The 12861-nt window shown below is 53.7% G+C and overlaps 1 protein-coding gene across 4 annotated transcripts in view; it reads left to right on the forward strand.

The window, feature by feature from the left end:
* The first annotated feature begins 599 nt into the window (after positions 1 to 599).
* The window catches only part of ACSL6 (acyl-CoA synthetase long chain family member 6), a 52951-nt gene continuing 40689 nt past the window's right edge, over positions 600 to 12861 (forward strand). The window contains exon 1 of one of the 4 annotated variants that reach the window (XM_039879985.1): positions 600 to 1341. In XM_039879985.1, the coding sequence (XP_039735919.1) occupies positions 1293 to 1341 (49 nt within the window). In that variant the 5' untranslated portion in view covers positions 600 to 1292. Of the gene's footprint in view, positions 1342 to 12295; positions 12850 to 12861 lie in introns of those variants that run through there. The other 3 variants (XM_039879976.1, XM_039879978.1, XM_039879977.1) reach the window with 3 other exon arrangements.

Genomic DNA, 12861 nt, shown 5'->3' on the forward strand with positions numbered 1-12861 from the left:
GGAGGATCCTGCTGTAAACATGGGAAGTGTCTCACTTGCACCAACAACAGACAGGCCTGGGTAGGTGGTCTCTGGTAGATCTGAAGAGACCTCTGGCTTTTCCATCCCCTGCTGCCTGACCTCAGCTCTCTGGTTTCCTATCCTCTTCCTGGGTCAACTAGTGCCTGCTCCCGGAGGTCTGTATGGGGACAGCGTTGGGCTGCCTAAGCGCTGTCCTCGGTGCTGGAGGCCTAGTAGGACAAGCTTGTTTTGAGAACAAGCAAGTGTGTTGGGAGGAGGTGACTCTGAAATCCAAATATAAGTGCGGCCCACCAGAATATCCACATTTATTCTTTCCAAAGAATGTACACCTGGGCTTCCTCCTTTTAATCACAAACACTGAAACAGAAAGTGTATCCATCTGTGACAGTGTGGCCATTCATTGTAGCTATGTGTTGCCACTTATAGTTGGTATGAAGACCATGATTGCCTGTGTCCTCATGAGACACTTGTGATTTCATGTGTCTTCCTGTGATCTCATATGACCTCATTTGGAAGCCTTCAACTGTATGGAGCCCCGTCTGACCTTGGGTGGCCTCAGATCCAATCTTCTCAGAAAGGGAGATCTAAAGTCGGTTTCCCGGAGAATCTGGGCACTGGCCTAGCCTCCTTAGCTAGTGCCTGGATAGACGCTCACTGCCCCCCTCCTCACTGGCTCGCAGATTTGGCACCCAGAGTCTCCCAGTGTCCGCAAATTAAGGCCCTTGGGGGGCATCTCCGTCAGAGGGCACTGGCCCACAGGCATGTATGCCTCCTAGGACCGCGACCCCTCTGCCAGCTGAACCTGCTCAGCCATGAAAGCCAGTGTCGCGCGGGGTAAGAGTCGCTAATTGGTGGGGTGAGTGCGGCGTCACGCTCCCGCGCTAGTTGCCGGTGCGCGCCTCTCCTGCCGGTTTCCCCAGAACGCCGGGTCCTGACGTTGGGGGCAAGGGCGGAGACTGCCGTTCCGCGCTGCGGCCCGGCCCCTCCCCCGCCCGGGGCCTCGGCGGTTCAGCCGCGCCTCTGAGCACGGGGTGCGCCCCAGACCCGGGCGGTCTGCGGGCAGGCAGCGGGCTCCCGTGCGGAGCGCGCGCCGCGCCCTCCCCCTCCCGCCGAGTCTCTGCAGAGGCACGGGGAGGGGGCGCTGCGGAGCAGGGGGCGGGGGCTAAAAATACCCGGCGGCGGCGGCGGCGCGACGACCGCTGAGGCTGTGGAGCTGCGGGGCTGCAGCCCGGGAGGCTGGACGGGGGCCAGGGCGAGCCCCGCTGACCGACATGCTGACCTTCTTCCTCGTCTCGGGGGGCTCTCTCTGGCTGTTCGCGGGTAAGTCCCCGTCCTGTCCTCGTCCCTGACCTCCAGCCCTCGCACGCTTTGGTGTCCTGGTCCAGGGTGGGGGCGATCCCTCAGCTCCAGCTGCCGAGCGGTCCCTTCAAGGAACACTCCTTCCCCGCCAGGCCGCCCAAGTCACCACCCCCCAAATTCTGGTGGTCTGCGGACGGGTTGGGAAGCAGCTGGATCTGCAGAAATAAGGGGCCTTGCTCTCTGCGACCAAACAACAACCTCCTTCCAGTTATCATGACCCCCCTTCCCTTATGGCGGGGGTCGTCCACTGATCAGACTAGGCCCTGAGCCCACTCGTCCTCCAAGGCCAAGTCCAGTGACAGACTTAATGCATCCTTGTCCGTCTCCAGAGTCTAGAGACTGAGGGTGTTGGTCGCAGAGGTCCTGCAGCAGGTCAGCCAGGTAACCTGGGACTTCCTGATCCCGGTAAGGGGTTCTCCTCACGACCCATCCCTGTCCACCCTTCAGCCAGAATACAAGGTATCTGTAAAGCCAGGGTTCACCGGTCTCCTCAGCCCTGCCCAGGGCTCCGTCTCCCTGCCCAGCACTTCCCCCACACACCTGGGGTCTCAGCACAGGCCCATTCATCCACCAGTTCTGCTGCCTGCACCAGCGGCTCCCCTTTATGAGCCTGGAATAATACTCTAAAGGGTCTCCACCCCACCCCCACCCCACCACCACCATGTCCAGATTCAGACTGATAATGTATGTGAGGTGCTTGAACCTTACACTGACCTTAAATGGGACCTAGCCCAGAGCAAATCCTCTATGAACGTTATAGTGTTTATTATTTCACATTCGAACAGCAGCATCAGTGGAGGTAATAAGGTCTTTTTTAAGCCAAAGAAGGGGAAGAAGTTGACCCTTTCAGAATCCTTACCTGAAACTCTGCATGTATTATTTAATATTCACAGCAAATCCTAGGAGGTTGGTGGTGCTTTCCGCATTTTATGGAGGTTCAGAGGTTAATTGGCTTGACCAATGTCACACAAATAATATCTGGCAGACTGGGGTTCCATCCGAGGTTTTAATTGATCACTTATTGCCAAGTCCTTGGTGATATTAGGCTTGAACCTAGGAATTTTGTGGGCCAGGAGGTAATCACTCTCCCACTCACTGCCCGTAGCCCTGAGTCAGACCACAGGGACACCTCCCCTGAGCCGGGGAGGGGAGCTGGTAAGGCCTCTCTAATCCCCTTCTCTCTCTAAGCTCCTTCTGTCTGCTAGTGTCTGAGGACAGGCCGTGCAGGGCCACTCTGGGCCTGATGTGCTCATCCAACAGGCAGGGTTGGGGCTAGAGCTGGGGATAGGAGTAATGGGCAGGATTTATCAACACAATGACAATAGTAGTAATAGCCACCATTTATTGTCTGGGCAATAGTCTCAGAGCATTTCCCCAGAGCCAGGACCCCTTTGCCCTACCCTTAGGAGGCCTCCACCCGGCCATGGTTTGGTCTAAGGGCAGCTCTCTGGAGCAATGGTCTTCTGTGGCTGCAAGGAGGTGCCTGAGGGCTACAGGGCCACATATGGCAGGAGTCATCAGCAGCCCATGATAAAGAACCCCTCACAGTGCAAGGTCCTTGTCTGAAAGTGGGGTTTAGCAGGGACTGACTCAGCCTGGCCTTCTCTCCTGCTTTGTTGTGGAGCATTTCCCAAAGTGGTCAGGTGCCTCTCCAAATAGGGAAACTGTCTCAGGGACTGTACAGGGGCCTCAGAGTGGTCAAGCAGGAAGAGTCTTGGGGCAAGTGGCAGCTGCTTCTATAGGGGCCGAACTTCTCAGTGCAAACAAGAGTTTCCTCAAAGTTGCCACGTTGGCTGTAAGAGTGAGAGACTGAGGCTGGCGTGTGGTGTTCATTGGACAGAACACTCCAGACATACGTTGCAGCATTCCCAGGTCATGTATCCACTTTGTTTCGAACTTTGCCTGGACCCCAGCCTTTCTCTGGGGGAAGAGGGGACTCCTAAGCTAAAACTGAGAAAATATTCCGCCTTATAATCTCCAGGGTCCCATGGCAGCTGCCAGATCCCTTTGGCTCAGCCAGAAACAGGAGAATACTCCTGAGGTAATATCACCCTTTAGTAGAGTTACATGCTTTTTGCCACTCAATCTTGCCTACTGCAACAAGGGCTGCCTTCAAGGGGCCACAGGTAGAGAGTGACGTGCAAGGTGGGGGGAGACACCTGGAGGAGGAACTGACTATCTGGAGGGGGCAGCAGGGTGCTCTGAGTCTTTGGAGAGCAAGGACTGCATCTGTCCTGCTCCCCACCGGGGAGGCCAGCCCACAGTTCTACCTGTGTGTTAAGTAGTAAACAAGGAAACAGATAAAATATATCTGGCATGAGTCAGATGCTGTGCCTGATCTCAATGCCCTCAGCACTCACGACTATGGGAGCAATGGATTGGTAGTTCTGCCTGCTTATATGGCAACATTGTGCAAAGTAGAAAGAGGCAGTTCTCTTAGTCGATGTATTTCTAAAAGAGCACCCCTTCTTCTAGGCTGATGCAGTCTGGTGCTGTCGTACATGGTCCAGTCTGCTCAACCATATACCCAGCCAGCAGTAACAACCGAATGGGCTTCTGCAGCATATAGGGGTGTTTATCAAAGGCAGGGAGGCCAAAGTCCAGATAGAGAAAGTCAGGCAAGCAAAAGTATGGAGGAAAAACTGTGGTGAGGGTAGGTCTTCAGGGTCTTGTGACTGGGGAGCCTAGGTTGTGAGAGGAAGATGGAGCCTTGATAGGAGGGCATTCTGGAGGAGAGGGTTTCATTTAGGGGGCAGAGAAACCCTCAATTTAGCTGCAGTGGCCTGGCCAAGCCAGCAGGAAGGGAGTGAAGGCTGGGAGAGCAGTGGGAGGCTGCTGTGATGTTGTTTCCGAGAATGGATATGGCCCAAGGATGGCCCATTCGAGGCTGGGCTCCAGGAAGGGGAAGGTAGGAGGCCCCAGCTGTGACCTTGGGGGAATGGAGGATGGCCCTGGTGTCAGAGACCAATGTGGTAGCCTTCTGGCTGTAGGTGTCCTGGGTACATTCAGACTTGCACAGCCTGGCTCAGCTCACCCCTGTCAGATCTTACCCCCATCCTAGGTTCCCATAAGGGTAGGGGACTAGTATGAGGTCTGGGGCCATCACGGGGGGCCAAAAAAGGCAGCTAGGACCCCGACAGGTGGTGGAGTTCTAAGCAGAACAGCTGAGGACACAAAAGAAAGCCTGGGTCTGCACATGGTACACCACCTCAGTGCCTGCTCACCCTCCCCAGCCTGTGGTAGGATATAGAGGTGGTCCCAGTGAGAGCTCACCGACAGCAGGGGGCAGCAGAACCCGGCCATTCTACTCTCCAGCTGGTTTTCTGTTCCTCATGATTGATTATAAAGGCTCCTAGGCTGATCTTCAGAAGGCCGAATTTGACTCAGCTACAGTCCCTTTTGGGACCCAGAGCTGTCCCATACACGCAGCAAGCAGGTTAAGTGAACATGAAGCTCTGGCTTATTTGCAAAAAGAAGCAAAAGTTATAGGTCTTTTTATAACAGAACCTGTGCTGGGTAACTAGCCTGTGCCTGGCACTTGGTAGGTACACAAATATTCACTGAATGAAGTACTGTGGGTGGGGGGAAGTTTTTTATGGTGGAAAGTATTGTTGCAAACATGCTGACTTGACTCCTGTTTCCCTGAGCACCTACCATGTGTCAAGCACTGTGTTCTACAATTCCCCAAGCTTTCTTTTAATCTTCCCCACAACACGGTGCTATGTTATCCCGTTTAATAGATGAGGTACTGAGACACAGGAAAGTTCAATGGGGAAATGACTTCTAAGAGCTGTGAGCCAGACCCCATTCTCAGACTTCTAGTCCGGGAAGGGAGCACCAGGCACGATCAGGCAGGGTCCGAGCCCCTCCAGCAGATTTGTCAAGGGGCACAAGCAAGGGAGTGGTCCTTGAACACGGGAAGGTAAAGAGAAGACAAGTGTAAAATGCCAAGGGCAGGGGCTGGCATACGGGAAAGGGCTCATTAAGTGTTAGCTAAAGTTATAACAACCTGAGCTAAGCTCTCCTGAAAGAGGGTATAGGATTCTGACATGCAGAAAGGAAGTAAGGAAAGAAAAGCCATTCCAGGCAGAGTGACCTGTGTAAGGAAAGATTGGCAGTAGGAATGAATGAGAGCTAGGGACACACCATGTAGCCAATGAGGTGGTGGTCAGGGCTAAGCTCTGTAGGCCCTAGAATGTCAGACCAGGCTGCATGGACTTTATCAAGGACATATGGCCAAAACTGGGCATGTGGATGGCCAAGATGACACTACCCCGGCACTGTACAAGCCATATACCTCTGGTGGCACAGGTTCCACAGAACTACAGTCTTTGGCCTCCTCCACTAGGCCTGTGACCTCCTTGAGGGCAGGGCCAGGGTGTCCTCTCTCTGTGCCCCAACCCAGGGCTGGGCATACAGTATGCATCAGCGTTTATTGCATAAGTGAATGATATGAAGAGTTTTCTGAAAATAATTTATTTTAATGATGAAGTGTTTTATACACTATTTTCCCACCACAAGATAATTAACAAACAACAGACCTTGAATGTGCTCCTACTAGGTACCAGGCTGTATATCCAGCTGGGGGACAATGCCAATATGGTAGAAGCAGTAGAGGAAGGCAGGTGTGAACTCCTTGCATGCACGGCCAAGTCAGCCTTCACTGGAGATCCCTTAGTGCCGAGAACCCAGAACAGAGGAGGTGTCCCAGAAGAGTTTAATGAATGAATGGGTGAGTGAATGAGTGAATGAACGAATGATGGAACCTACAGCTTCAGGGTAACTGGTTTTGGGAAACTTAGACTTCTCTGAGGACGAGATCTCACTGTTTTCTTAAAGCTCCATTTCCTGTCTCCCGGTAGACTGGGAGCTCTGGCCAAGTGGTAGTGAGAGGTCAAGGTTCATGGCTCACTGGCTAGTCTGGTCACTCGCTACTTGGCCTGGCCAGAGTCCCCACTAACCGCACCCATTGGGTCCCAGGAAGGGAACGCTGTGGGCGAGATGCTACTTTGTGCCCTAGGGTTGTCCTTCAGCATGCCCAGGGGTGGTTCCCTGTCGCCACTCAGCTGCTCTAGGAGCCCATGTTTGGTGTGGTCATTCTCAGACTTAGTTCCTTTGTGTGGCTCCTGATTCATGTGAGGCTTGAGGTCTGGCAGAAGTGGGAAGATGGCGAGTGGGTTAGGACAAATTCTGAGCTGAGCTAAGCTAGCTATTCTAAGGCCTAGCCTGTAATCTTAGCACCTGAAGGATTTCAAATCCCAAGAAGTCCCACCTGTGCCTATTCAGTTGCTCTTGCTAGAGACACCTTTCCTCTTTCAAAAGCTACTCCAGGCATTTTTCTGGGGGTATCTGTGGAGAATTGGAGATAGCTAGGTTCTAATTTGCCATCTGCCCATTCAAGCCTGCTTTCTGAGATGCTGTCTCCTGGGGCTTTAGAGCAGGAAGCCAGGCCAGGGTGGTAACAGCGAGAGAACAATCAGCATCTGTTTTCAGACCTTGGGAGAAGCAAATCTGCATTGGTACCTGTAGGGGACAGGAACAGAGCTGGTGATTGATGGCTATTTGAGGAATGAGAGAGGAGAGGTTGAATGGGTGGCGCTGGGACAGATCCCACTAACCATCCCTGCCAGGAACCTTACTTTGCCCACCAACACAGGAGATGGATGGCCATGCTACAAAATCCTGTTTCTGCCTTCAGTGTGTGGACTGTTGTTGGGGCTGAGACTCCCCATGAGGTTCCTCCTGACCACTACCTCCTGCCCCTGCTGTGGCTATAAACCTTTCTGGGCACTGACTGTAGATCCTGCTGAATAGGCAAAGGGCCACTGGGAGGGACAGTGAAGTCAACCAGAGATAAGATAGCAAGGCCAGCTAGGCCACACAGCAAGGACAGTCAGAGACTGGGATGGGAAGTTAGTCAGAGCTGGGACAGAGAGAGCAGCAAGATGGGATGTGGGCCAGCCAGTGAGACCGGACAGGGAAGTTGGCCAGAGGCTGGACGGCGAGGCCCTGGAGGCCAGTGAGAGGAAGGCAGTTATCAGCCTGCAGAAGGATCACTCGGCTGGGCCCCATCCAGACCTACAGTGGCCCCTTGCCTTTGGAAGGTGCAGAGCTTCTGGCCCCCTAGAGCTGAGGCTGCATGAAGCCACCTAGATCCCAGGACCCTGCTCAGTGGTTAGAGGACTTCAGGGTTAATGGTGACTGTGCCACCCAGCAGATGGTTTGGTGTGGCTCTCTGGGGGATACCTTCGACTCACCCATATTCAGCCCCCAACCCTGCCTTCAGGCTCTCTTCATAAGCCTGGCTCTGTCTGGGATGGTGGATAGAACAGGAGAGCAGGTCTTCCCCGGCCAGCGGGCTTGTGGGAGATTTGGGTACATGTGTCCCTGTTCTCTTTGCCCCGGGTCAGACATCAGGGAAGGCTGTCACCTCTGAAGCCCTCTTTTCCATCTGGACTGAGGTGTCCTTTCTCCTCTTCCATGAACTCTGCGCATGCTATATGGCCCCGACTAACAGTGGGAAGACCCTTAGAGGGAGGCAACAGTGGACAGCCTTCAGAGATGAGTGTTTTCTTTGGGCTGAGAGGCTGTCAAGGCCCATTTCCCTTTGATTGCAGGAGGTCTGCAGAGGGGCTGCCACCCCTCCTATTGGTTCAGAAGCAGTTCTTAAGTGGTTTTGTCCTAGATTTCCTCTCAAGCTAAATGATCTTACTGTGTCATTGTCTCCTGTTAGTGGGAATCTGAGTAGCATCCATGCTCCATAGGGTACAAAGTTTGTGCTGTGGTTAATGGACAGCTCTTGGTGACCCTAGCATTTCTGGCCTCTGAAAGTCTGAACAAGATTGAAGTCTGACCTGTCATGGTGCCTCTGTTGAGGATGATGTCCTAAGCCCTGGAGTGTCCCAGAAGCTAGGCTCCGGGTTACTATAAACCCACAGCTCGAGGGTACTTTTGGTAGCAGCGCTGTGGGTGGCAGGCAGAGGGTACATGTGGCCGCCATTCCTAAAAGTCCTCTCTGTGCATTCATTGCAAGGTCTTTTGTTTACCATCACATTTTTCTTCCCATTTCTTTTTCCATAGTGAGAATTACTGAAGTTTCCTCATATTGCTCCCTGAGACGCAGCCATTACTATTTTAGAAAAGGACAAAACCAATGCAGTTTCAGAATGGGCCATCCCATTTCTTGGTCCCACCTCCCCCTGACCTGACGCACTGCTTTCCTCTGCAGCCGCAGAGCCTCCGGCTCCCTCTGGAAAGATGGTGGGTTCAGTGAGAACCCAAGTGCTGGTGCTCTCTGTGGGTCAGTGTGAACAAGGGCTGTATCCCTCCCCGGCCAACCAGGGCCTCATTTTACTTTGGTCTGAAAGAGATTTTTGTTTTCTGGTGAGAACAGCCCCAGCCTGGCCAGGCTGGAGCCAGTGGCAGGAATACAAACCCTTTCATGTGACAGGCTCAGAGTGGAGAGATACAGGCCTGCCAGCAGCATGCCCTCCCCTGCCACTGCTTGGAGGTGGTCATTTGCATATTTCCCATTCACCCTGGCCTTGAAAAGGAGGCCTGAGTTCTCAGTGCTCCCTGCCCAGCTGAGGTCTGAGCTGCTTGAGCCTGGCATTAACCCTGTGGACGCCAGGGGCACTTACTGGCCAGCCACAGGGCTTAGCAGCCAGAGGGCAGTGAGAGGCAGTAGCAGCTGCTGTGTGGCCCTGGCCTCCAGCGGGATGATCCAGGAGGTAGCAGGGTACCATCCCCCAGCACAGCTGAACTGAGTGAAATTCAGATTTGGTTTTTCTGGCATTCAGAAGAGGAACTTTGTCAAAGTATGGGGAAACCAAAAAATAAAGCTATTTATCACATTTGCCAGAAAATTTACCTTTAACCAAAGGGTAAAAGGTAAATGGGTCCTTAGCAGGACCCTCTCTTTTCTCTGCTTATTGTCTGGTCTATGAAAAAACAATGACGCCTAGAATGCTGGGTGAAGGACCTACGTTGATTTCTCGCTATAGCAGCCATTTCTTTGGCAGGGACCTAGGGGCACAGCTTGCCTAGGGCACTGTTGCATCCTAAAACCCCAGGGTACTAGGTCAGGTGAGCTGGTGGGTGCCCTTAGCTTGTGGCTGTGACCTCATAGGCATGAGGCATATATACAGTACCAACCACAGTGTTTTCTTTCTGCAGTGAAATGCTACCCTCCCAGCCTCAGCTTCCCGCCCCAGTCTTCAGTGCAGCCAGGCTCCTGCCTGCTTCTCAGGAGCCCCGACATCTCACAGTCCCTTCCTGTGACTTACCAACCTGCTTGTGTCACTGTCCCTTTCTCAGAACAATCCCCCTTCTGATCCTCTCTTTGCTCCCCCTCCCTGACTGAGGATGTGCCTTAGGTTCTGCCTTTTGTGCATTTATCCCCGAGCAGGGTGTCCCCAGCTGAACAAGCAGGCAAGCAAATCCCTCTCTTGCTCCCCCCACTTCAATAGCCCCAACCATATCTTAGAAGGACCCTCCCTATTTTAAGGAGTTCCCCTCTAGCTAGAGGAGGTCACATCCTGTACCTTGTACCCTGGCCACCTGCAGTTAAGCTCTGAGAGCATGCCAGGAGCAGCCCATGTTTTCTTTACTGAGCTTGAAACTGTAGGGTTTGCCATGTGTCCTTGGTCTGGGCCAGTGTTGAAATGGATTGCTGCTCCTGAGGCCAGGACTGGCAGCCCTAATGGGGACTGGCCAGAAGGGAGGAGAGAGGGTCATGTTGCAGCCCCAGGATTTGGCTGTCTGCATAGTGGGGCCTGGCCAGGGGGTTTTCCTCTGCTTGTGTGGCACTCGCAGCCCTCGCCAGTACTCCAGGGTCATGCCTGCTGTCCCAGGGCTTGGTGTGGAAAGAAGGATGATGAGGCTGAGGTTCATCTATACCATCAGTCCTGGTCATTGTCCCCTGTAAATGTTTCCAAAGGAAATGCTGCCACTGTCTTAGCCTCTGCTGCCCAGCTTTGTTCTGAGAATTTTGTAGGGCTTGATTTGTAGTAAGGACAACGTTTATCTCGGAGCTTGTGAAAGACACTGTGTTTCTCTTTTCTCCTCTGTTCTCAAGGCTGTTTATATTTTTCAGTTCCTGAAAGTGTTGTTTGAGCCTGGTTTCCCGGTGCTGTCGTCAGGAATGTGGGCCCATGGTCCCTGACCAGGTCTTAGGGTGAGTGAGATTCTTGAGAGGTGCTGGCATGAGGATGGGGGGTGGAGGGCAGCGGAGGCTGCTTTCCACAGAGTGTATTGCTGTGGGGGGCTTGTTCACAGTGAGTTTGAGCTAGTTGGGACAGATGGCCCTGCACGGTGGTCAGGTACAGCCAACCTCAGTTGGGCCTTTCACATTCAAGAGACTTAATTGAACCTTCAGAGCTCTAATCAGGCTCCTCGGGAGCTCGGTGGGTAAGCCACCCTGTAACCCAGCAACTTTGCTTCTCTCCCGGGGGATGTGCAGTCGGTCTCACCTGGCAGTTCCTGGCTTGGAGAGGCTCTTGGCCCCATCTCTGCCCCAGCCATCAGTGGTTCTGTGATGCTAATTAAAACCCAAGAGGAAGATGGAGAGAAAGCCCCTCTCTCACAGCAGAGACCAGTGTGGACAGGGTGGATGCTGAGCTAAGTACGGGCTTCCGTGTCTGCGTCTCTGCTGGTCAGGGTCACACAGGTGTTGATGATGAGATTTGTGTTTTTCTTAACCTGGTGACTGGGCCACAAACTTCCTGTGGTAGAACTGCTGCCATGGCCTCGTGTCTCTGGCACCCTGTGTAGTTTTCTTTCAGCCAGGACACTGGTTGTGGCCACTGGATTTTCTGCCCCAGAAGCATTTAATGCTTCTGCCCCTTGAGAAGCATTAAAAGAAGCTTTCATGTTACTTACAGACATCTCTGAAGACATCTAGAGAAAGGTAGGGGACCTGCCAAGAAGAAAGGGAAAAGGGCTTTATGGGCCAAACGTGAGTCCTCAGGTAGTTGTGCATTTGAAAGCTTCCTCCAGGTGGTTTGGGGAGGGCTGGAGCCTGGGGGCCTAGAAAGGCTTGTGCCAAGTTCCCTGTGAGGGCTGCTGGGGCAGGAAGCTCTCCTCATGGCTCACTCCAGGTGGCAGGCTGAGAAGTAGAAGTTGTATCAGCCCCAGAGAAGGTGTTGCAAGGCCTGTGGGCACTAGAGTTGAGAGGCAGATTGTGCAAACAGCTCTGAAGAGGGAGCTCAGAGCACCAGGTCATGGCCTGGGATGGTCTTGCTACAGAAGAAGTGAGTTGGATTTGGGTTGGCAGTAGCCTAGTCCTGGAAGGCTCAGAAGCACCACTTGTGGGCAGGGCCTAGTGGGGGTGGGTGGTGAGCTGGGTCATGTAGCCCGGACCTGCCTTTTACTCTCTAGCAGTAACTGCTATGTGCCTACTGTGTGCTCAACCACAAAGTAGACGTGAAAAAAAGGCTGTACCTGATCCTCACCCCCACCCCTCACCCTATGGAAACAGACCTTGCAGGAATGAGGCCCTGGGACCTTAGGGTCTCAGTCTGTCTCCCAGAGGCCGAGAGAGTTCAGAGCTCGGTTTTGGTTCCAACAGGCCAAGATGTGGATTCTGGCTCCAGGTTGGCCACCCCGCTGGCAACCCAGGAAAGTGGCATCACAGAGGAGATATTGTGCCCAGGCATCTTGTGGAGGAGATGAGCCAGTAGCTTTCACCTGATGACCCTGACCCTTAGTCTGCAGTGTTTCTCTCCCTTCCTGGCTTTTGAGAACTACCCACCACCCACCTTCCATGTGCTCAGAGCATCTCTGAGCAGATGTTTTGTCTGAGACCGTGCCCAGCTTCCTTCCTCTCCCGGAGTACACTGGTTGTTTACTTGTTGGCGTGAGGAGCGGGGGCAGCCCCTGGGAGGGGCTAGAGGTGGAGTCTCTTTGGTGATGGTGCAGGCCTCCTTCAGCACCAGAGACCTGGCATCCCCAGCCCCACTCCCACTCCTTCCCACCACCTCACCACTCCTGCTGGCTGCAGGTCTCCATCCCATGGCTGAGGCCTTGGCACCTAATCAGTGTCACAGATGGATATGTAAAGAGGCTTTGTCCTTAAGTAACCCATTTGGCAAACTCTTCTCCAGGACTGAAGATGGAGTGGGGGTGGAGAGTGCAGAGGGGTGTGAACTGAGGTGCTGGCAACCTGGCAGAATGGGGGTTAAGGCTGGATTGCTTGGCTCTGAGCTGATCTGAGCCAGCACCGCCCAGTGTGCAGATGGAGGGGGTGGGGCAGCAGGGCCCTTGAGGGGCCAGCAGCTTTTCATAGAGCTGTTCTGTGCCCGGGTCCCTGCCAGACCTGCTCCCACGGCTGCCGGGGAGCCTCTGCCACCACTGCTAACGACTCCGACACCATCCGGCTTCTCAGAGCAGGCGGCCATTGCAATCAGCTGTCCCCAGGAGGGCAGACTTGGGGCAGGGCCTTCGCCACTTTTGTGCTTTGATCAAGATGTGGTAAGCTCTCTC

Source organism: Pteropus medius, unplaced genomic scaffold, assembly GCF_902729225.1.
Source record: "Pteropus medius unplaced genomic scaffold, Ma_sr-lr_union100, whole genome shotgun sequence".
In the NCBI taxonomy this organism is placed as follows: Eukaryota; Metazoa; Chordata; class Mammalia; order Chiroptera; family Pteropodidae; genus Pteropus; species Pteropus medius.